The 26,069-nt window shown below is 43.8% G+C and overlaps 1 protein-coding gene across 4 annotated transcripts in view; it reads right to left on the minus strand.

The window, feature by feature from the left end:
- Positions 1-26,069, minus strand: part of YEATS2 (YEATS domain containing 2) — a 97,867-nt gene that overhangs the window by 45,037 nt on the left and 26,761 nt on the right. For all 4 annotated transcript variants that reach the window (XM_084802416.1, XM_084802417.1, XM_084802415.1 and 1 more), the window contains exons 6-10: positions 25,755-25,870; positions 20,903-21,064; positions 10,775-10,886; positions 7,400-7,444; positions 3,619-3,793 (exon numbers count right to left, since the gene is read on the minus strand). In XM_084802416.1, the coding sequence (XP_084658542.1) occupies positions 3,619-3,793; positions 7,400-7,444; positions 10,775-10,886; positions 20,903-21,064; positions 25,755-25,870 (610 nt within the window). The remainder of the gene's footprint in view (positions 1-3,618; positions 3,794-7,399; positions 7,445-10,774; positions 10,887-20,902; positions 21,065-25,754; positions 25,871-26,069) is intronic.

The following is a 26,069-nucleotide window of genomic DNA, read 5'->3' on the forward strand; positions in this document are numbered from 1 at the left end:
TAAAACAATTCTTGGCATAAAATAAATACTGAACTCTTATATAATTTTGGTAGAATATAAATTCTGTGCTTAGACCTCTACTTAGTAAAACATTTATCTCAAGGATGTGACAGTCCATCTTTTTTTGTCAACCTGACTAAGGTCACTAAGACACACTTGTGTATCTGTGGAAGTTTCCAGAGAAGTTTAACTGAGAACACCCACTCTGAATGTGAATGGTAGCACCCTCTGGTCAGTGGCAAGCAACTAATACAGATAGTTCATTCCAGGGGCACTATGCGCTGGCAGTGAGGTCACCGTTGTGAGGGACCTGAACATGTGGTGCACAGGCCTCTGGACTAGCATTTAGGGGGAATGTGGAAGAGTTGGGATGTGTAGCTAGAGAAGCCCTAGGGTACTGTAAGCGGAGTTTAATACCAAGGCCACTCTGGTTGGATCATGGAGGACCAGAATGCTGACAAGCATAGAGACTGTTCATGGAGCGTCACGGGGTCTAAGGACTCTGCTGAAAACTGGATTAGAAGCTGTTTTATGTTATTTTCCAGTGAGCAAACACTGGCTGGTTTTGGCTCTGCTCTGGTAATGTGAGTGAAGCTGAATTTAAACTCAAGAGACTAAGTTGATTGGTTGGTGGAAGGACGTAAGGCAGAGCAACGTAAGGCTGTCCTGAGGCTATCACTCATTCCCTGTGTGTACTGAGGCTCACCATGAGAACCCAAAGCCAGAAGTGTGCATTTGGTGAGTAAAGGGGTACAAACGTCAGCGCAAACACAGCAGGTACTCTCAAGGCAGCAGCCATTATAAAGGAGGTTGTTACCATGAGGGAGTAAGCTCACGCTTGCACTTGGAAGCTGGAATTATGGCCTTGAATACAGGACTCCACCCATGGATGGCCAAAGAAGCAAACACATTGCAAAACTTGAAAAAACAAAGCCTGTCGTGATCCTGCTCAAGGCCACCCAGGCTGCTGGAGCTGTAGTCCAAGGACGCCAGGCTATATCTCAAACTGGCAGCCAAGTCCAGGCAGTATCTACATGGTGCTGATTTTACATGCATGCAAATTCCAAGGGGTATAGGGGTGGGGAACGGGACATAGGACATGGATGGTACTTAGGCTGCCGGAGCCCAGATGACAGACGTGGAGCTGCAGGACTTGGTATTTGCTTTGTTCAATCTTTCCTTGCCAGCCCTTTATTCCTTCCTTTTCCACTGAGAATGTTCACTCTGTACCGCGGTATAGTAGAAGCATATGTAACTGCTTTTCTACTGTACAGGGTCCAGCGAAGAGACTGTCTTGAGTCTTAGAAGAGATGTGAATTTGGACTTCTGAGCGATGTTAGAAATGTTAAAGCACCGGGCGTGGTGGTGCACGCCTTTAATCCTAGCTCTTGGGAGGCAGAGGCAGGCGGAACTTGCTGGAGGCCAGCCAGCCTGGTCTACAAATTGAGTCCAGGAAATAAGCAAACAAAAAAACTGTTAAAAGCTTCAGAGATGTATGAGGCTCAGTGGTTAAGAGTGTTTGCTACTCTTGCAGAAAACCTAAGTTTTTGGTTCAACACCCACACTGGGCAGTTCAGAACTGCTGTTGACTCCAGCTCCAGAGGATCTGACACTCTGCTCTGGCCTCAGTGGGCTCCTGCACACATGTAGCACACACATATATCTCTATGAGTTTGAGGCCAGTCTGGTCTATAGAGCAAACTAGAGCCAAAGCTACACAAAGAAACCATGTCTCAAAAGCCAAAAAGGATTATTTCTTAAAAAATACTTCAAAGACTCTTGCATTTTCATTTTAAGATGACTATAAACCTTTGAGAACCAGGAATATACGATTCTGATTCAAAAATAACGTATTGGAGCTGGAGAGATGGCTCAGCAGGTAAGAGCACTTGTTCTCTTACAGACAAGCCAGATTCAGTGCCCAGCACTCACACTGTGGTTCACAACCATCCGTAGCTTCAGCTCCAGGGAGCCTGATACTCTATTCTGAGCTCCGTGGGAACCAGGCACACATGTGGTGCACACACATACATAGAGCCAAAATATTACACACAAAATTAAATCATCTAAAATTGATGCATCGGGAACCAAGTTAAGCAAGAGTGGACTTCGGATTGGTGATTCTCCTTGTCAACGTGACTAGATCTGGAGTCACTAGGACAGGTTTCTCTGAGGGAGCCTTTGAGTGAGTTTTTAGATGTATGTGCGTGTGCATGTCTGATACAGCAGTTTCCTCAGTTGCTTTCCACCTTATTTTTTAGAAAATGTCTCACTAAACATGGAGCTCACCAATTTGGCTGGACTTGCTGGCCAGTAAGCTCCAAGCACCTACCTGTCCGCCTGTAACCAGTGCAGGGTTGCAGACAGACACTGCTTTACCTGGCTTCTACACTAGCTTGGAGTGGAACCCAGGTCTTCATGCCTGCACACAGAGCTCTTCACCAACTGAGCAAGCTTTTCTACCCTCCTGAGAAAGGGTTAACTGAGCAGGAGGAGCTCCCATCCCCACCCTATATGCCAGCTACATAATCTAATGGCCTGAGTTTATGAGCTGAATAAAAACAACAAAAGAAGAAGGCCTAGCATTTCTTTTGTGCTTCCTGGTGGGTACACACCATGCTATTCCCACCACTATCCTTCCCCGTTGTGACTAGCTACAGTCCTCTGACCTGTGAACAGACATAAGCTCTGCCTTCTGTAAGTGGCATTTGTTGGGTACCATGAGCTGTGTAATAAAAGTTGAAAATTTAGACTGAGAGATGGCTCAGAGGTTAAGAGCACTGACTGCTCTTCCAGAGGACCTGAGTTCAATTCCCAGCACCCACATGGTGGCTCATAACCATCTATAATGTGATCTAATGTCTTGTCTTCTCCTGTCCTGCAGGTGCACATGCAGGCAGAGCGCTGTATACATAAAAATAAACAAATCTTTTTTAAAAAAAGGTTGAAATTTTATATCTAAAATATTATCACACTAAAATACCAGTTTAGAGATAAAATAAACATTTAGATTCATCTGCTTATATATAAAAACGTAAAAACTAATACACATATTCCTATTAAATGTTAAAATGTCAGTCAAATGTTGAATGTTATTTATTTTTTACAGAAGATTAAATATTTAATACTAAAATCTGCTATTTACACAATCAGAATCTCAGAAAGTCTTCAGCAAAAGATAAAAATACAGGGGCTGGAGATATGGCTCAGCTGTTAAGAGCACTGGCTGCCCAGGACCTGGCTGATTCCTTGCACCTACAGGTTGGCAAGCAACCATCTTGGGATTTGATGCCCTCTGTTGGCTTCTGTGAGCACCAGGTATGCATGGGGTGCACAGATACACAAAAGAGCCAAAGTGCTCATACATATAAAACAAAATAAAATGTTTAAAAAGAATAAGCACTTAATGATTTCTATGACCTTTTTACCTGTATAAAATGTAGAAATTTATGAAAACCTTGTTACCAAGAAGAGCAGAACTTGACTATTTTCACAGTAGTGCTATATTCTAGAGGCAGAATTCCCATTTATGAAAATAATAGTTCACACTTGTATTTCAAGCTGCTGGAAGCACATGTCTGGTGAGCGTGATCCCTCCAATGAAGAGCAGCGCGTTACCTTCTCCCACAGGGGCAGCAGAGGCGGGCTCAGGGGACCGTGCCACTGGTGAGGCTTTCACGGGGGCTGGAATGGTCAGAGATGGAGGAGGGGCATCAGACACGTCTGACTCGGAGGACTGCGGATAGACGTAGTCTTCGCCAAGGGAATGCCGATGAAGCTCCACATCCACCACCTAGGCAGCCGGGGGGCAAGCATGCCATGAGTCTGTCGTCAGGGCTACAGAGCTCTAACTCTGTTCCAGAAACTGCTCTAAGAGCTGAAACACGTGACTTCTAACCCCATCTCAACAGGCAGCTGATTTCATCATGCTGGCTAGCCCATGGACACCTCAGTGGAGTCCCCTCTTTCCATTTGTTTCTACTGCTTAGCATTTGCCCCGTGTGGCCACCTTCCCACCAGGATGTCCCAAATGTCACCCTCAGGAAGACCTTCCCTGTGGCCCCTGTTCACCAGGCACTCTTTTTCACCACACTTATCTGTAGCTGGAATTGTCCTGTTTGCTTCTGTGTTTAGTGTCTGCTGTCTGTGCTGGTTAGTGTTTGTTAATTGTGTTGAGCTATGGGAAGAGAGAACCTCAACTGGGAAAAGCCTGCACCAGACTGGCCTGTGGGTTAAGGCTGCAGAGCATCTTCTCGACTACTACCTGGTGTGATAGGATTCAGCCCACCACGGCCAGTGCTGCCCCTGGGCTGGTAGGTCTGAGAAATATTAGAAAACACACTGAGCCAACCACGGAGCACAAAGCAGGACCAGAATCCCCCACGGTCTCTGCCTGGGTTCTGACTTCCAGGTTTTTGCTTGAATTCCTGCCCTGACTTTCTTCAGTGATGGACTATGACAGTGGCTCTCAACCTAAAACCATCTGAATAACAGGTATTTACATCATGACGAGTCATAACAGTAGCAAAGGCACAGATATGAATTAGCAGTGAAAGTGACTTTATGGCTGGGGATCATACAAAAGGAGGAAGTGTATTAAAGAGTCACAGCACTGGGAAGGCTGAGAGCGGCTGGACTATGACTTGGGAACGGTATGACCAAGTCAGCCCTTTGTTCTCCAAGCTACTCTGGTCATGGCCTTTAGCACAGCAATAGAAAACAGACTGAGTCACTGTCCTTCTACTCAGAAACATCTAAAATAACTCTTCAAGAATAAAAACTATCTTACTATTCTCTTTACTCCTAACCCCGGCCCTGTGCAAGCCTTTAGAGGTACTTCATAAAGCATTCTTCTGGTGTCGTAAAGTCCGCTTCTCTGAACAGTGAAGATGTAGCTAGCTGACTATAATGGTGACTACAGATATACCACAAATGAAACAGGAGGGTAAAGAATAAACTTGGAGGCCTTACACTTTGAGTTCCAAAACCTATTACAAAGCATTAGTTACTAAACAGTATGTGCTACAATGAAAGACACATGGACCAGTGGAATAAACTACAGATATGTCAAGTTATCTTTAACAGAAGTGTCATTCATTCTGAAACGAAAAAGCCAGTCTTTTAAATAAGTGGAGCTAGGAAAATTGGGCATCCACAGACAAGTGAAGTTGGAATTTAGAGTATACCAAAGCTAATCAAATACCTACACGTAAAAGCTCAAAAGGGGCCAAGGAGACAGCCCAGTGGTTAAAGATACCAAGACTGATGACCTCAGAACCCGGCATGCCAACAGAGAACCAACGCTAGAAGTGGTCCTGACACTACACAAAAGCCCTGTGCTAAGACAGGAAGCTCTGAGAAGAAAACACAGTGCCTCAACCTTGACTCAGCAATCAGTTCTTGGACTTGACAGTAAAAGCACAGGCAAAAATCCCTTGACATAGGTTAAGTGAGACTCTGATTTTGAGGCTGGAGAGATGGCTCAGCAGTTAAGAGCCTTGAACATTCTTCTAGAAGACCCAGGTTCAATTCCTGTTCCCACATGGTGGCTCACATGTGTCTGAGTCCTAAGGAAAGACTCTGGTCTTACCTCTTCGGACAGCAGGTGTGAAATGTGGTACACATATGTATGTGCAGGCAAAACACTCACACATGTAAAATAATAAACCATTTTTTAAATTAAATTTTATTTTATTTTCCTTGTAACTTCTTTTTTATGTTAGCTATGTGTGTGTGCAGGCCAGAGGCCAAGCTGTGAGTGTCAGTTCTCTCCTTATCCCATGTGTATTCTGGGGATCAAAGTAAGATCATCAAGCTTAATGGCAAGCATTTTAACCTGCTAAGCCATGTGAGACGCTACTAAAATGGGGACTGCTGTGCCCACACATTCATATATGTGTGTGTGTGTATGTATATGTGTATATATATATATATATATGTACATACATACATACACATACACACACACACACACACACAGAGAAACATACAAACACACACATGTAATTTAAAAGCTGGGTAAAAGACCTGAATAGACATTTCTTGCAAGAAAATATTAACAGCCAACAAGTCCATAAAAACAATGCTTGAGATCCGGGTGTGGTGGCACACGCCTGTAATCCCGGCACTTGGGAGGCAGAGGCAGGTGGATTGCTGTGAGTTCGAGGCCAGCCTGGTCTACAAAGTGTGTCCAGGACAGCCAAGGCTACACAAAACAAACAAGAAAACAAAACACAACAAGAGGAAGGAAGAGGGCAGTAGAAGTGACTGAGAATGGTTACTGCTCTTACAGAGTCAATTCCCAGCTCTCACATGCTTGTTAACAACTGTTTTAAGTCCAGTTCCAAGGGATCTACCTGATGCCTTCTTCACATATGTGGGGCATATACATGAACTATACATAAAATTTTAAATCGTTAGGGGCTAGGAAGACGGCTCCGTGGCTAAGAGCATGTTTTACTATTCTAGAGGACCTCAGTTCGATTCCCAATACCCACATTAGGGGGCTTGCAACCACCTATAACTGCAGCTCCAGGGGATCAAACCTGGCTTCTGCAGGAACCCATGCACACATGTGGCATATACTCAGAAGCACGTACAAATGATTAAAAGTAAAGTATGTCTTAAAAGGCAAAAAATAAGAGCACTTGTTGCTCTTGCACAGGAGCTGGGTTCAGCACCCACATACTGGCTTCACAACTACCTTTCATTTCAGTCCCAGGGGATCAGCACCCTACTCTGGCCTCCATGGCCACGAGGCACACATGCGGTGGAGAAAGGTAAGCACAGGGTTTCTCTGTGTAGCCCTGGCTTTCCTGGACTCACTCTGTAGACCAGGCTGGCCTTGAACTCATAGATCTGCCTGGCCTGGCCTCCTGAGTGCTGTGATTACAGGCATGTGTAATCTGTAAATCTTAAAAGGGGAGATGGATTCTAACGCTTCCTCCAACATGGATGAACCCTGAGAATATTAGCCAAATATTCTGATGCCAATCATATGAAGGAGGCAAGTTCATATAGACAAAAAGGCGAGTGGCGGGAGCAACTTAACAGATACGGACTTGCCAGATGAGAAAAGCTTAGGAGATGAGCTGCATGCTGGATATGCTTCATATCCTAAAAATTTTGTCATGTTTTAAACCACAATAAAAAAAAAAAACCTCACACACAATGGAAGGGGCAGCAGAGAAATCAACTTTAAAAATGAGCAAGACTCATTTCTGTTGTTTTTAAATGCCTGTAACCCTAGCTCAAGAGGCTGAGGTAAGAAGTCTGGGTTTGAGGTGAGCTGAGGCTGCAGGGTGAGGCCCTATACCTCACACATGAGCTGAGTCTAGCGCACGCACGCACACACAGACACCCCACCTTGTCCCATACAGGGCTGAGGAATGGTACCTACCGTCTCCGCACCCAGGGTCTGTAAGCCAGTGTAGGTTCTATCCAGCTATTCAAAGATAAAGGGGAAATGTTAGGTTTTTCACTTTGTTCATGAACCTACCTAACACCAATTCACCACAAGCTGATCCTCAATATTCTAGGAACAGCTTTTTTGAGTAAAGCCAAACCCAATTATATAGTTATGAATTGTGCACTTTAAAAATCCATTCTAGCCAGGCATGGTGGTGCATGCATTTTATCCCAGCACTAGGGAGGCAGAGGCAGGAGGATCACTGAGTTCGAGGCCAGCCTGGTCAACGAAGTTCAGAGTTCAGGACAGCTACGGCTACATAAACCCTGTCTCAAAAAAACAAACCAAAACAAAACAAATTCTAAGGACAATCTGAAAATGAGGCTTCACTAAATCACATCACATGAAATTTTAAGGTACTATGTGAGTTTATAAAAGTTGCGTGAAAATATTTCAAATGACAGCCACAGGAATGCATGTGCAGTGCTATGATCAACTGCACAGTGCACAGACACAAAGCACAATTATGAATGGAAACTGAAAAGTACAGCCAACGTTAAATACTGCAAATACATTAGCACCACAAAAGATTCATTTCTAAGGCAAGGGATATAAACTGAGGGAATGCTGTTACTAACTGGAGTTTACAACTACATCAAAATTCTCGTTACTGTAGCATCTCAACATGTCCCACACTGAAAAAATAATTTTTGACACTTTACCAGTCTAAATACTGTACAGTAAGACAAAAAGAAAAACCAGTAAGTTGGGCAGAAAAACAAAAGATAAACAGGGACAAATGAAGCTGGCTGGGGAGAAGTAAGCATGGGGTTAAGGGTTTCTGAGAGACAGGACAGTGCGGAAGCTGCGGAGGGGCCCACCTGCCAAGGCAACTCCGTCCACCATATTTTGGTGCTCTGAAGATTAAAAGCAGTAACACAAGCAATGGCAGTGAGAGAGTTCAGCTGTAGCTTCAAGGGGACACTAAGACAGAATCAGAAAAGCTACTGATACCACGGACAGAGCAACAGGCTGACAGGTCACGCCTGGGCACTGGGGACAGCAGCATGGTCGGGGCATGGAAAGGTGGAATCTAGGCCCATGTAGAAATGACAGCCTCTTTTTTTTCTTCCTGAGGACAGGGTGGCCTCGTAGCACAGGCCTGTACCTGGGCTCTCTGGAGGGGCACAGGAAGTGGGACAGGACACCATGTATGAGCATTAACTAACACCTGCTTTGATATGAACCATATCTCCTGGTGAGAGAGCCTGGGGTACGCTAGCTAGAGTCTCAATGTCTCAGTAGGAGGCCTGTGGGCATCTGTGGAGGGAAACAGTGCTGCAGGCTCTGTCTGGATCTACCCAGACTCAGTGTCTCAGTAGGAGTTGGATTCCTGGGGGAAAACAAATGATGCTGCAGGTTCTATGGCTTGGGCAGCAAGACTAGGCTCTCTGGATCCTGACGTCGTAGAGGTTTAAAATTTAAGTTCTTAGTGAGGACGACAGCTGCTCAAAGACAAGGACAACCAACGTTAGGTTATATCTGTCTCTACCTATCCTCTAGACAGAAGCCACTCTCTCTATTTGTTGTTTTAGTTAAGCCTTTGTTGTTGTAGTTAAGCTAAGAACCGATGAAGTGACTTTCACCGCAGTCTTACAGCTACTGACAGACGCCCTACTGAGAACAGGTCTGTACCAGGCTCCTCAGTGCCGGGGCAGGGGAGACCAGACTCTGCCCGCTTTCCTTCTCTGGGCCGCAACTGAGTCTAGGATCAGGCTAATTATACAACAAAATAGCAAAGACATGCTTCTAGCAAAGATGCTGAGAGTTCTTTACTAGGGCTAGAGAAACGGCTCTGACGTTAAGACAAGAACAGTTAAGAGTGCTCCTGCAGAGGACTTGAGCGTGACTTCCAGACAACTCACAAGCACTCACGACTCCAGCTCCAGGGGATCCCGCATCCCTGGCCTCCATGGACAACTGCACTCACGTGCACAAACTGTAGCCAGGGAGCAGGCTCATTGGTGAAGAGTGCTGGCCGCTCTTGTAAAGGACTTGGGTGCTGTTCCCCACACCCCCACAGTGGCTTGCAACTCTCTGTAACTCCAGTCTCCAGGGATCCTGTGCCCTTTTCTGGTCTCTGTGGAAGCTAGGCAAGCATGTGGTGCACATACATCATGGAGACAAAGCAGTCATGTGTAAAAAGGCCAGGGCAGGGCAGTGCCAGCCCTTCTGGGCGGAGCCCACCCGGAGTGCTGTAAAGCTAACCATTTTCTGTTCTCTAACCTCAAGACCACAGAAATAGAAACAAACAGTGCTGTCTGTATCAGGAGAAGGAACTGAAATAGTTACATTTGCACAACAAAGGTGCAATGAAGAAGAAAACTCCGATGCATTCAATTTGGTTAGTTCAATCTTGGGAGCCACTGGTGATCGTCACACTGAAGGGTGACTTGGGAAAGCATACTATTAAAACCAAATCACATATAAATGTCACAGCCTATAGTGTAAAGAGTGCCAAGAGGAACTTTAAACATGATAGCCTTCCAACTGAATAGTTATATGTATTGATTATGTAATTGCAAAAAAAATTTAAAAAACAAAACCAACAAAAAGGAGCAGAAAAACTAGCCACAATGTCATTATTTCAATAATCCAACATTTTGGTATTATTTCTTGTTTTAGGTTTTTTTTAATCTTTAAAAAATCATGGGTGACTTTTTTCTATGTGGTGCAGAGAATTTCTTGCCCATGCTAGTCAGGGGCTACTACTGCTGCACTACCTCACAATGCTAAAAACTTACTTTTATTTTTAATTGGTGCTGGGGATTGAATCTAGTGCTTTACTATAGAGCTTGTACATGGCAGACTTTTCTGTATGCAGTGTTAATGCTCTGCCTTTGATGTACTAGAACAGTAGTTTCTTCTTTGTATGGGAAATATTTAATAAATATGAACTATAAGTGCTTCATGGGTAGCCACTGGTCTAAACTGGTAGACTAATGAAGGATGCTCAATTCAAAACTCTTACCAACGTGTGAACTACTACTGTCCAAACATGCTCTCTTCTCTTCATCTTTATGTGGTGTTTTGTGTGATGCTTGTATTTGCAGTGTTAGGGATTGAACAACACAAAGTATTTGCCTCACATAATATAAAATAAACGAAGACTAGAGTAACAGGTTCTCAAGCAACACATCAGTCATGTGCTTGATAGAGAATTGAAGTCTTTTGTGTCCTCAGGGTTCATTTCCTCCCCCGAGTTGAGGAGATGGCAGCTGCAGCAGAAGGCATCACAGCCTCCAAGCTCGGGCCAAGGTAGGCGATGCAAACACTGTTTGTAGGCGGCAGCGCACTGCACAGTACCTTCAGGTTGTGTATGATGTCTATCCGCTTGTTCTGGCTGTCCTTAAAGTGAACTTGCACTCTGACGGGAAACTCACCCCAACCTCTTCTAGTCAGATGAAAAGGGGGCTCTCTAGGGAAAAGCAGAAATTTTACACATTCACCCAAGTGTATACTCTCATTCTAAAAAAGTTTTCCTAAGAGACAAAACAAAAGTTCACATCTTCCCAAGATCACAAGCCACTAAATCCGCATGTTAACTCTCACACACACATGCTAATAGCACTGTAATCCAAGTCTACACTAACCCTTCTGTTCCCAATGACCATAGCTCACAACTAAGTCTGAACCATTCCAAGGTATTTCTTAAGTAGAACTGTTTGAAAATGTCACACTACAAAGGCAGAAGCCTGACTGGCAGCTGACAGGCACAGGATGCAAGATGTACATCCCAAACCAAAAAACGAACCAAACAAAAATCAACATCACATTTAATCTTAAAGTGGTAAGTTAGTTGGGTGCTCTCTTAAAAAGCAAGCAAGCTGCTCACAATATGCCCTTCCCTACATAGGGGCTGTGATGTTAGGGCGCAGGAGTGTGTATCCAAATGCTAACCCGACAAAAGAATATTCAGTCCCAATATAATTTATGAAGAAAGAAGGGAAATGAATGAATGCGGCTGGCCAAGTGTTACTAATCACTTTGGGTGCATGAAGGTTCATTATACTCTTTGCTTCTGTGTACATATGGAATTTTCCATAATAAAAACATTTAGAAAAGTAATTGTGCAGTCTTGAAGTATTCAGACTATATACTTAAGTTAATGAGTTTGTAAGTTGAAACGGCTGTGAATCGAAGTCAGACTGTATTAAGATGCTGAGATTGGGCAGAAAGGCACTCTCCCTAGATAAGCTTCTGGGAAACTGAGATATGAATTCAGTTACATCAGTGTCTCAGAACACAACCTGAGAGGAGCCTAACAGACGGGAATTAACAAGCAGATCCAGAAACTGAGCATGGGAGACAGGAAAAGCCCTGAACTCAGGAGCAACCTGGAAAGCATAGAAAATAACCACACCAAGTACAGCGATGTCAGCCCTCTGCATCTGAGCAGTGGCTCCCTGTCAGCCCTCTGCATCTGAGCAGTGGCTCCCCATGAGCCCTCTACATCTGAGCAGTGGCTCCCTGTCAGCCCTCTGCATCTGAGCAGTGGCTCCCTGTCAGCCCTCTGCATCTGAGCAGTGGCTCCCCATGAGCCCTCTACATCTGAGCAGAGGCTCCCTGTCAGCCCTCTGCATCTGAGCAGTGGCTCCCTGTCAGCCCTCTGCATCTGAGCAGTGGCTCCCTGTCAGCCCTCTGCATCTGAGCAGTGGCTCCCTATGAGCCCTCTACATCTGAGCAGTGGCTCCCCGTCAGCCCTCTGCATCTGAGCAGTGGCTCCCCATGAGCCCTCTACATCTGAGCAGAGGCTCCCTGTCAGCCCTCTGCATCTGAGCAGTGGTTCCACTTTTAGCAAGCTACTATGTAGCTGCTCTTTGTGCCAGACTACAGCAAAACGAGCCATCCTTCAGGCGCCAGGTGTTTGCCAAGACCTGGGGATGGAGACAATACACTGACAACTTTCCGAGTCTGGTTCTGTCTCTGCCTTACATTTGTACTCTCAGCCTGTAGTCACCTCCATGGCTTTAACACTAGGCACTACAGGTTTACATCCATTCTATTGAAACATACTGACAACCAAGAAAAACCCACAAGCAGTGGCCAAGCCATTTTTTCAGCGACTCAAGATGACTACTTAGTGAAAGCTTCAGCTGGGCACAGCTCAAGTAAACGAAGCACTGGGAGGCCGGGGCAGAGCGCTGAGTTAAATGCCAGTCAGGTCTATCTGCTTCGTGAACGTTCTAGATTTAGAACGATAAAGAATAAATAAGTTGGGCCCAGGGGTCCCGCTCAAACTAAAGCACCAGCCAAAGACAATACAGGCGGTAAACTTTAAACCCCTACCCAGATCTAGCCAATGGACAGAACATTCTCCATAGTTGAGTGGAAAGTAGGGTATGACTTTCACACGAACTCTGGTGCCTCCTATTTGACCATGTCCCCTGGGTGGGGGGGGGAGAACTGGTGGCACTCAGAGGAAGGACAGCAGGTTACCAAGAAGAGACTTGATACCCTATGAGCATATACAGGGGGAGGAGGTCCCCCTCAGGAACAGTCAGAGGGGAGGGGAATAAGGGGAAAATGGGACGGAGGGAAGAATGGGAGGATACAAGGGATGGGATAACCACTGAGATGTTACAAGAATAAATTAATAAAAAATAAAAAATAAAGAATAAATAAGTTATTCCTCTACATGGAAGACCTTCAAAAGAGCTAAAATGCTACCCCGAGGTCTTCCTAGGATGAACACTTTTGACTCCATGGTGATGGTGGTAAACCTTAATGCAAATGTTGTTATAAACCTTTGCATCTATTAACTTAGCCTCACTAAGCACCATCCTGAGGCACAGTTCGACTGCATAACTACCTTGCAAGGCCATACAGCAAGCAAGCAAGCAAGCAAGCAGTAAAAGCAGAATTCAAACTCAAGCTCTAGGCTACAGAGGCCATGCTCTCAATCACCGTGCTAGTTCTAGTGGCCACAGTGGCAGATCTCCTCACGACCCAGATGCTCAAGAGTATGGTAAGCTGCTGTCAGACTGGTGTCTCACACACACCCAGGACAGGGATAGTCCATCTCACTCGCCAAAGGCAGGGACCAAGTGTTCGCCACACAAAGCCCAGAATCCAACATACACTTAGTGACTAGCCTATAAAGTTCACTCTCACAGCTCTTAGGAAGACGGCCAAGGACAATCGTGACAAGTGAGTGAAATAAGAAAGCAGCTTCTATAGGAGAAGAGACCCGCACTCTTCATCTAGTTATGTGCAGTGCCGAGAAGATTCAGCCATCATAAGAAACACACCTGCACTTTGATTAAAAATAAATAAATAAACTGAACATCCCAAAAGGCTGCATCAAATTACATCAAATTAATTATAACAATGGGGGGGCGTGGTGGCGCACGCCTTTAATCCCAGTACTCGGGAGGCAGAGGCAGGTGGATCTCTGTGAGTTCGAGGCCAGCCTGGTCTACAAAGTGAGTCCAGGAAAGCGAGGGCTACACAGAGAAACCCTGTCTCAAAAAATAAAAATAAAACAAACAAACAAAATAATTAATTCTGATACTAGGTACAAACCAGCTTTGCAGAACCATAGAGAAGATTCTAAGTTATAACTAAATGCAAGACACAGGCTAACTTTATTACCGCACTTTACGTTCTAACTTACCTGGAATGTTACGCTATGTCTTAGAAGAATGTTTAGGAGTAGAGCTAAGCTGCAGTGTGCCAGGGGCTATACCTACTGACAAGAATGAGAGCTGAAATAAGTGTACCCTCAAGTAAGGACAATGAAAGAGACTCGAGCTTCTTGCCAGTATTTGAAATCTAGCAGACCGGTACCAAAGGCACAGAAGAATTTACTTTCCAGCAGTTAGAAGAAGTGCACACCTGCCATCTCAGCACACTGGAGGCTGAGATAAGAGGACAGTCTAGAACAGAGCTCCAGGCCAGTCAGGGCTATATAGCAAGGCCCTCTATCAACTCCTACCCCTGGAAAAAACAAAAAGCAAAAAACAAACTCACAGAAACTTAGGCCTCTGCTCACCATAATTTAAAAGTCTCCAGCAAGCAGAGTTATAGTGGAATGGCCCACCTCACAAACTCAGCAACTCACTCTGCATCAAACATGAAGTGAGTGTTTACTAGTTCTAGGAACCACATTAGACCTTGAGGAAGCTGCTATTAGTAAGAGGCCCAAACACCAAGGAGCTCAAAGTGCACATCTTCAATCCCCCAGCCAATATTTTTTAGCACTTTAAAAAAAGCTTTTGTGTATTCATGTAGAAACAAATTTTTATAACCTAAAAAAGGACATGCCCATAAAGGTACAAGAAGGTTACAAAACACCAAATAGATTGGGCCAGAAAAGAAAGTTCTCTGGTTGCATAATAATCAAAACAATAAACATATGGAACAAACAAGTAATATTAAAAGCTGGAAGGGGAAAAGAGCAAGTAGCATATAAGACAGATCTATTAGAATTACATCCAACTTCTCAATGGAGATTCTAAAAGCCAGAAGGGCCTGGGCAGAAGTGTTACAGACTGTAAGAGACCACAGATGCCAGTTCTGACTACTATACCCAGCAAAACTTTCAATCACCCTAAAGAAAACAAGATATTCCACAATAAAGTCAAATCTAAACATTATCTATCTACAAATCCAGCCTTGCAGAAGGTACTAGATGAAAACTCCAACCCACAAAAACACAGAAAATAATCTCACACCAACAAGAAGAAGGGAGACACACTCACATGCACGCACCTTCACACATTCCCACACTCTTACAGACATACCAACAACAAAAGAACAGAAATTGATGGTCATTGGCCATTGATCAGTGGACTCCATGCCCTATGGGAAGACACAGGCTACAGAACGGATGCAGGAACAGGCTCCATTCTTCTGCTGCACACAAGAAACACACCTCAGCATCACAGACAGGCATTACCTCAGAGTACAGGTTTGGAAAAAGATTTTCCAAACAATTGGACCTAAGAAATAAGCTGGTATGGCCATTCCAATATCTAACAAAATAGACTTCAAATTAAAACTAATCAAGAGATAGGGAAAAACATTTAATACTCAAAGGAAATTTTCATGAGGGTGTTTAAATTCTTAACACTTATGGTCGAAACAAAAGGGCACTCATGTTTGAAAAAGAAATATTACTAAAGCTTAAGTCATATGCTGACCCTCACACTTTTATCCTGGGAGACTTGAATTCCCCACTCAGCAAAAGACAGGCCATCCATACAGTAACTAAACGGAGTAATAATAGAGCTAAGAGACGTTAAAACCCAAAACCCAGAAACATTTCACACAAACTCAAAAGAATCTACCTTCGTCTCAGCACCTCGTAGAACATTCTCTAAAACTGACTGTATACTTGTCACAAACCAAGTCTCAACAGATAAAATAAAATTGAAATAAGCCCCTGCATCCTATCAGACCACCATGGATTAAAGCTGGATTTCAACAACAGAAACAATGAAATGCTTAAAAACTCATGGAAACTGAACAACTGTCTACTGAATGAAAACTGGGTCAAGACAGAAATAAAAAAGGAATGAAAAGACTGTCCAGAATTCAATGAAAATATAAAACAGACCCAAACTTATGGGACACAATAAAAACAGTGGTAAGAGAAAAGTTCACAGCGCTAAGTGCCTACATAAGGCACTTAGCGACCTAACAGCACTCTAGAAAAAAAGTGTCCACAAACAAGAAGAATATAAGGCAAGAAATAATCAACAAAATAGAAACAAAGGGAGGAATACACAAAATTAATGAAACAAAGAGTTGGTTCATTTTGGGGTGGGGTGGGGGGCAAAATCAACAAGATAGACAAATCTTTATCCCAATAAAAAGATGGAGAGAGAATATCCAAATTAACAGAATCAGAAATGAAAAAGGAGGATATACTAAGAGACACTGGGGAAATCCAAAGAATCATTAGGTCATACTTTAAAAATTTATACTGCACAAAATAGGAAAATCTAGAAGAAACAGATAATTTTCTTAAGAGATAACATTTATCAAAGTTTAATCAAGATCAGATAAACAGCCAGGCGTGGTGGCACACGGCTTTAATCCCAGCACTCGGGAGGCAGAGGCAGGCAGATCGCTGTGAGTTCGAGGCCAGCCTCGTCTATAAACCGAGTCCAGGACAGCCAAGACTTCACAGAGAAACCCTGTTTCTGAAAAACAAAAACAAAAACAAACAAACAAAAAAAATCAGATAAACAATTTAAACAGATTCTATAACCTCCAAGGAAGTAGAAGCAGCCATCAAAAGTCTCCCAATCAAACAACAACAACAACCCAGGGCCAGATGGTTTTATAGAAGAATTCTACTGGACTGTCCAACAAAACAAAACAAAAACTAATGCCAATACTCCTCAAATTTTTCCACAAACAAAAGAAACATTGCCGAACTCATTTTATGAAGCCAGTCATGATGATACCCAAATCACACAAAATTAACAACATAGATATAAAAATACTCAATAAAATACTCAAAAATCAAATCCAAAAACATATAAAAAGTATCATCCACCACAACCATGGAGGCTTCATCCTTGAGATGCAGGAGTGGTTCAACATATGAAAATCTGTCAATGTAATCCACCATATAAATAAACTGAAAGAAAAAAAACAACACACAATACTCTCATTAGAAGGTGAAAAGCCTTTGACAAAAAAAAAAAACACCCCTTCATGGTAAAAGTTGGAGAGATCAGAGATACAAGACACATACCTAAACATAATAAAGGCTAGATACAGCAAACCTACATATAGCCAAAATCAAATTAAGTGAAGAAAAACTCAAAGCAATTCCACTAAAATCAGGAACAAAGCAAAGCTGTCCAGTGTCTCCATATCTACACAACATAGTACTTGAAGTTCTAGCTAAAGTAATAAGACAGCTAAAGAGATTTGGGGATACAAATTGGAAAGGAAGAAGTCAAAGTATAGATACTCACAGATAATATACTAAGTGACCCCAAAAATTCTACCAGAGAACACCTTCAACAAAGTGGCTAGATACAAAACTAACTCAAAAAACACAATAGCTCTCCTGTATATAAATGAAAAAGAAATTAGGCAAACAACATATCTTGACGTAACTCTAATCAAGCAAGTAAAAGACCTGTATGACAAGAACCTGAAGTCTCTGAAGGAAGAAATTAAGAAGATATCAGAAGATGGTAAGATCTCCCATGCTCATGGACTGGTAGGATTAACATAGTAAAAATGTTCAATCTATAAAAGCAATCTACAGATTCAGTGTAATTCCCACCAAAATTCCAACACAATTCTTTACAGACCTTTAAAGGGCAATTCTCAAATTCACTTGGAAAAATAAAAAATGCAGGATAGCTAATGCAATCCTGAACAATAACATGGTGCACGCATGTAATCCCAGCACTGGGGAGGCAGAGGCAGGTGGATCTCTGTGAGTTTGAAGCCAGCCCGGTCTATAAAGCGAGTCTAGGCCCTGTCTCGAAAAACAAAGAAGAAAGGAAGGAAGGAAGGAAGGAAGGAAAGAAAGGAAAGAAGGAAGGAAGGACGGACGTCCAGGGGTCTCACCATCCTTGATTTCAAGCAGCAGCTACATGGTAATGTCTAAGCAGACAGGTTCATCCCACACATCCAGACATCTGACATTAGAAACGCACAGTGGACAAGGGAAAGCACCTACAGCAGGTGGTGCTGGTCTCACTGGACGCCTACATGTAGACTACAAATAGATCCATGTATATCACCCTGCACTAAACTCAAGTCTAAGTGGACAAAGACCTCAACATAACACCAGGACACTGAACCTGACACAAGGAAATGCCTTGAACACATGGACGACTTCCTACACAGAACTAGAGCAGCACAAGCACCAAGATCAACAATAAATGGGACCTCATGAACCGGTAAAGCAAAGGGCACTGTCTTAGGACAAAACAGCAGCCTACAGAACGGAAAAAGATTATTTACTGACTCCACATCTTTGACAGGGGGCTAATATCACACACAGAGAGAGGGGTGGGGGGACTCAAGAACCTAAATATCAACAAACAAAATAATCCAATTTAAACAATGGAGTACAACTCTAAACAATATTTTCAACAGACAAAACTCAAATGACTAAGAAATACTTGAAATGTTCAACATCCTTAGCCATCAGGATGCAAATCAAAATGACTTTGAGATTCCATCTTACACCTGTTAGAATGGCTAAGATAACAAACCCAGGTGACAACACATTATGCTGATGAGGAGGTGGAGAAAGGGGAACACTCCTCCATTGCTGGTAGTAGTGCCAATGTGTGCAGCCACTTTGGAAATAAACTTGGTGGTTTCTCAGGAAATTGGGAATAGTTCTACCTCAAGACCCAGCTATACCACTCTGGGCACATACCCACAGGATAATGTTCTATTCTACTACAAGGACACTTGTTCAACTATGTTCATAGTGGCTTTATTCCTAATAGCCAGAAACTGGAAACAACCTAGACGTTTCTCAACTGAAGAATGGAAAAAGAAAATGAGGTACATTTACACTATAGAATATTACTCAGCTATTAAAAAACAAGGACACCATGCAATCTGAGGGCAAATGGGTCATCCTGAGTGAGGTAGCCCAGACTCAGAAGTATGTACTCACTTATCAGTGGACATTAGGAGGAGGAGGAGGAGGAGGTGCCAGTGGTGGTGGTGTAGGGAAGGTGAAAGGAGAGAGTAAGGGAGGCGACTGGAATTTGGAAACCTAGTGCAGGGAAATCTTCCTGGAATCTACGAGGGTGACCATAGCAAGAACTCTTAGTAATAGAAGACTCTAAGCCTGAAGCAGCCATTTTCTATAAGCAGGCAAGGCCCCCAGTGGTAGGATGGAGACATCAACCCAGCCACAAAACCTTCAATGTGCAATCTGTCCTGCATGGAAAATGTACTGGGGCAATGATGATGCAGAACTTATGAAAGTGATTAACCTTACAGGGGAGTGGTAGGGTACCTTTTTCTGAGGATAAGGGGAGAAGGAAAGGGAAGAAGAGGGTGGGAGGGTGAAACCAGGAGGAGAGGAGGGAGGGAGCTGTAATCAGGATGTAAAGTGGAAAAAAAAGAAAAAAGAAAAAAAAATCAATTAAAAAACCAGAAGCCAACCACTGACTGGTTTAATTTGAGGCCCACACAAGCGTGACCTCATTCTTGACATTGCCTGAATGATCAGGAACCAGGAACTAGATAGCTCAGAGACCTAGGGTAGAACCAAACATGACTAGCCAAACAAAAACAGAAACTGAAATGATTGCGGATGACGTTCTGTTCTGCTATACTCATAGATCATGCCTAGTCCAGTCAGCATCAGCGGCGGGAGTAGATGCAGAGACTCACAGCCAAACCTTAGGTGGAGAGCCCAGGCTGCAGGTCTCAATTGGGTCCCTCCCCATGGAGCTCAGGGAATCCGGAGGAAGAGGAAGAGGAGGAGGAGGAACTGTGGGAGCCAGAGAGCTTGAAGACACTAGGGGAACACGACTCACGGGTGCTCACAGTGACTACATAACACTCACAGAGCCTGAGCGGGTCTGTGCTAGGTTCTCTGCAATGTTATGGTTGTGTAACTTGGTGTTTGGGGTAGACTCCGTGGTCAGGAGGTCGGGTGTTCCTGCCTCTCTCACCTGCTCTTGGGACTCTCTTAATCCTGCTGGGTTGCCTTGCCCAGTTTTGATGCGAGGGCTTGTGCCTGATCTCACTGCAGTTGCTGTGCTTGGCAGATGTTCCTAGGCAGCGGAGATGAGGATGGGGTGGGCCTGGAGGAGAGAGGAGCTGGGGGGGGCCCTGGGAAGCTGTAAAAAGGTTCTAGTGGTGAAGAGCAACATCAGTAAACAAGGTTCTAAAGCTGGTTTTCAGAGATGCCCACGTGGGAAAGTAATAGATAACCACCACAGAGGAGGAGGGCAGGGCTTCTGGGCTGCAGCAGGGTGGCAACGGGATTTTGTTTGTTTGTTTTGAGACAGGGTTTCTCTGTGTAGCTCTGGCTGTTCTAGAACTTTGTAGACTAGGCTGGCCTGAAATTCAGAGATCCACCTGCCTCTGCCTCCCAGTGTCCGGGTTAAAGGTATGCACCACAACAGCCAGGCTCTGGAACAAGGTGATTTTAGGGAAGAGGAAAAGATGGTCCAGAAACCACAAGAGAAAGACACTCCTTCTAAAGCCAACACCAAAGTGTGTGTGTGATATTAAACTGCTGATTTAATTATCAATAATATTTTATATGCATCAGTGCCTCAAGACTACCAACACAGTCCAGTGACCACATGACAAGAGCTGAGAGCACCAGTTAGTGAAACCACTGCAGAGAAACCACAGCTAAAGCTATCTAATGACCAAGAGCAGGCAGCGAGCAAGTTACTAACAGTACAAACATTCTAGGGCACATTACAAAGCTAGTCACTTTTCTTGAATTCAGTAAATCGTAGGTGTGCTCACCTAACCTCCACAAGGTCATTTGGTTTATAGCTAGGATGAAGAAAGAACCAAACTTTCTTGACAAAGTGATTAATGCTGGGCTCTCTGCGGGACCCTCGGACATACACCATCCACTTATGGGTTGACTGGTCATTTTCTTCCCGCTTATCTGGAGGTATGTACCTGGAGAAGAAAGAGAGAGAGATGAATTCTTCCTTCAAAACTCTAACCATTTATGCTGGCGAAGTAGCTCAGTGGATGAAGGCACTTGCCACAAAATTCTGATGATCTAAATTTGATCCCAGGATCCCACCTAAAAAAAATCCTGACTTCCACACATGTGCCATGATGTACAAGTCCATACATACAAGAATGATGCTTGTATACACATCATCATCATCATCATAATAACAACTTCAAAACTAATAACTGGGACTAGAGTGATGGCTCAGCAACTAAAGCTCCTCTTCCAGAGGATTCGGGTTTGATTCCCAGTACCCACAGAACAGCTCACGAGAGTCTGTACCTCCAGTTCTGAGCATGTGATACCCTCTTCTGACCTCTGTGGGCCCACACATGGTGCACACACACACATGAAGGCAAAACACAAAAATACATTTAAAAACCAACAACACCAAAAAAACCACAAGAAAACAAAAACAACCCCCCCCCACAAAAACCAACTTAACAACTATGAGTGAGGCCCTGTTTAAAACACGATTAAGATCCCAGCAGTCACTACTAACAGTCACACCTAGTCAGTCTCTAATCCTTGCTTGTTCTCGAGCTCCCACTAGCCCCTGTACCTACTTAATTCCCTTAAAATCTATTGTCTGATTATTAACCCCAAATTAAAAGAGATCAATCAAACTTGTTTTCTTATCAAGTGGGAGAAATAAGCTGCCATTTAGGAAGCTTCAGCCTTCCATTCAGTTTCAGGCAGGCAGAGGACGGGCCCTTCTGGTGTCTGATCACTGCTCCCAAGAAGGCGGCTCCACTCTCTTCTCCTCCAACAGCTAAACCACTCACCCTGGGGTGTGAACATGGCCAGTGCCTGGGACACCCTTAGATTCTGATGACAATTGTGAGCATGGCCTCTAGGGCTCTGATATCCACAGCGCTACAGAAAACAAGATGCAGCACACCCTGTCCAAACAGTCAGTCTTCACACTGTGCTCTTCCACGCAAAAGCACTAGACTGTAAGTTCCGTGAGTTTTGTTGGGATTTTCACTAGACTATCTGCAGGTCAGCTTTAATTTAGGGAGAAAGGGCATTCACAATGCTAAGCCTTCTTTTCTGTTAGCCTGACATACTGCTCTATGTCTTTTAATAAAGAATAAAAATTCCACAGGGCGTGGTGGCGCACGCTTTTGATCACAGCATTCACGGAGGCAGAGGCAAGTGGATCACTATGAGTTCAAGGCCAGCCTGGTCTACAAAGCAAGTTGGGACAGCCAAGGCTACAGGGAGAACTCTTGTGTTGGAAAAAAAAAAAACCAACAACAACAAAAAAGAAGCATAAAAATTCTTGAAGGGCTAGCCTGTCTTTGGTCTGATTTACTGGACATATTTTGATTGCTAGTGTAAATATGATTTTTAAATGTTTTCTAATGTGTAAGTGACTTCTGTATAATGATACCATATTCAATAACCTTAGTAAACTTTTATTAATCCTAAAAATAAATAATCACAAAATTGGTTTTCAGGCGTGAAAGATGATTTGGTAGGTAAAACACTTGCCATGTAAGCTTCATGACCAGAGTCTGATCCCAGGAGTCCATATAAAGGTGAAAAAATTATTTTGTGTGTGTGCGCGCACACACACACAGTTCTAGAAAAGTTTTCTTCACACTTATATACACTTGACAAAAATACTTATGCATTAGATCAAAGACTGGCAGACATATTTAAGGTAATGTCTCAAATCGTAGGAACATGATTTTCTACGAAAATGATTGGAAGGGTTGGGAAAATTGTTTCTTGAGACCTATTCATACTGTAATTACCAGGGTAAGCAAAAAGTATTTGTGGCAAGCGAGCTGCAGGAGAAGCTGCGATTTTCCTCAGTCTGTAGGACTGGCTTTGTTTGGCCAAGAGCTGTTTCCTACAGAGGCAACAGAGAGGGCAGCTGCACCTTCTCAACTCCCATTCCTACCCAGAGACAGATGTGAGGCACGGCCTCCATTCCTGTTCCTCGTCAGCTTGGACAAACGTCAAAGACCACTCTGGGGTTGCTAGGCAGACTCTTAGGCTTCCTTAGGTTGAGAAAAGAGGTTTATGTTTTATGACTTGGGGTGGAACTGGCTGAACAATCAACAGGAAGACACTTACAACTTTAAATGTCACTCTCCAGAACACAGTTCCAATAGTATCCAGCATACGGAAACCCATAACACCCAGTGCGTTTTCACAAACAGGTCAGGTTGAGGAAGATACAGAAACCTCTGGGGACACTACTGCAATGATGGGCAGCCATTGTCCTTGTCACTGCAGCAGTGACCGATTTAGAACCTGATGGGGCTCTGAACTGGCTAGATGTTAAGTGCTGTCACACTGCAGTCCTACTATGTGTGCACAAAGTGGATCTAGTGAGACACGGTGGCACTGTTCTGTAAAAATGTCTTCACTGCTGCTTGAGGACAAAGACAAACCCCAGCTGGTGACACCATAGGAGGAGGACCGTGGCTGCCAAGTGTAGACTCCTCCAAGATCAGACCCAGGCAGTCTCTGGAAACTCCACCAAGCACAAATCCAAGAAATATATGCAAGGCTAAAAGTCAAACTGAATACTTAAAAAGACACATGCACATCTAAGAATTTTAGAAGCTCCTACCTGTACTTATAGACTGAATTATTTGTTCCCTCCCTCCCTCCCTCCCTGGGGGCACAAGTGCACGTGGAGGTCAGAGGATGACCTCTGTATAGTGTGGTTCTTTCCACATTTCTGTGTGTTCCAGGGTGGAGTCCAGGTCACCAGTCCTTTGTGGCAAGTGCTTTGATCCACTGATCCACCTGTGAGCCCCAAGCATGCCCTTCTTCCTTTTTTAAAGGACTTCTTAAAAGCTACGTATAGGTGCATGGCTTTACTTCCAGCACTGGGGAGGTTGAGGTGGGTGACTCTAATTTACAGGTCAGACAGGGCTACATAGTGAGACCCTGTATCAAAACAAAACAAAAAACCTAACTAGACACACACTAAAACTTTCACTGTGTTATTAACAATAAAGCAAAAACTGACTTAAAAAGTACTTCTGTCAAAGTATTCATCAGACAACCAGAAACGAGAACTTTTCTACTTGATGGTAAACACAAATGACTTTTACAAAGTGCGAGTCAAAGCTCTTTGGCTCACCTTCCAGAGTCACTAAAAATCTTAATATTGGGTTTTTTGTTTGTTTGTTTTTGTTCATTTAGTTCTGAAATGGGGGGGGGGGGTCCTCATTATGTATCCCAAGCTGCTCTTGAATTCATAGACAGCCTAAGCGTTGCCCCCCCCCCCTTTTTTTTAAAACTGAGATAGGGCCTCTCTGTGTAGCCTTGGCTGTCCTAAATTCGCGTTGTTGATCAGGCTGCCCTCGAATTTATAAAGCTCCAACTGCCTCTGCCTCTGCCTCCCTGAGCAGTGGGATTATAGGCATGCACCACCACGCCCAGCTTCCTAAACACTGGAATTTGAAGGAAAAAAAAATCAAATCACAAAAATGCTACTTATTTCACTTAAATCATCCTATTTTTTAATTTTCTTATTTTACACATATTGGTGTTTTTCTGACTCTAAGTCTGTGTGCCACATGTGCACAGGACCTGCAGGACAGAAGAGGATGCTGTATCCCCAAGAACTAGCGTTACAAACAGCTGTGAGCAGCTACGTGAGCCTGAGCACTGAACCTGGGGGCTCCGAAGAGTATCCAGTGTTCCTAACCATTGAGCAGCCTCCTCACCCCCCAAACCATTTCACAAAAGAAACAAAGGGTTTCAAAAAAGCCCCTTTGGAAGGGACAACTGTTAGCTAATATGAAACGCTGAGACTATAAACGTGGAGGAGACGTGTTTCTGAGGCCCAGGGCAGTGGGCAGTGACCAGGCCTCGCTGCCTCACTGGCTCTCTAGTGCCTGCCTTTCCTCCCAGCACGCTCTAGACCAGGGCATCCCTGCCTCAAAAACAAAACAAACAAGATATGTATTTTTAAAAATCAAATACATGAAAGTGTAAGAAGCAACTGGACACAGTGACGGTGTCTAAACTTGAACAACACAGGAAGGTGAGGCAGGAAGAGTGCGAGCTTGAGGGCGGCTTGGCAAAATCGTGAGACACTGGCTCAAAAATAAAAAGGCAGGGGGTGAGGGAAGGCTCGTGGGTAAGAGCATGGACTGCCTTTCCAGAGGACCCAGTTTGGTCCCCAGCACCCACATGCAAGCTCTCAACTCTGTGACTCTAGTTCTGGGGATCTGACGCCTTTTCTGGCGTCAGCAGGCACCACGCATTCACGTGGAACACAGACACACAGGCAAAACACTCACACACAAAATAAAAATAAAAAATAAGTAACACTAAATGTAAAAAGCATTACTGTTCTGTTTCTTCTCTAGTGACATTCAAGAGTAAACACCTCAATTATCACCAGGGACAGTCACACATACGGTCCAAGGCAGAGTATCACTGGATCCAGGAAACTTAGACAAACACTTCTCAGGTCTACTTCTGACTTTGCTAAGACACAAGATTACCCAAGAATGTCTCTGAACCATCACTTACTTTAAAGACAAGAGCTAGGAAGAAAGAATCCCTTAGCCAGCCTCTACTGTAAAGTAACGCAGGCAAAGCATTAATGTTAAGTGCGTGGCTGCCAGGAGACCGCTCACTCATACTCACTTGGACACGTTGCCTACTACTATTGTTTTCTTTACAAACAGCCGGGAAGTCTCATCTCCTGTGAGGTCAGCATTCCGCAGTTCTCTTTTATGGGGGCCACTAACACTAGAATTGTCCTGAAAGAAATGACATCAACATTTGTACTCATTTAAACAATATTCAATAGGATGCTGACATAATGGAAAGTATGAATAAAATAACTCAGAATGTTTGAGAAAACAGGGTCTTTTACAGCCCACCCAGGCTGGGGCTGTGTAGCTCTCGTCTGCTCTCTCATGTGCTGAGAGTGTGGGCATGGGCCACCAGACCTGGCAG

This window comes from Acomys minous (genome assembly GCF_964271855.1).
Source record: "Acomys minous genome assembly, chromosome: 11".
NCBI lineage: Eukaryota > Metazoa > Chordata > Mammalia > Rodentia > Muridae > Acomys > Acomys minous.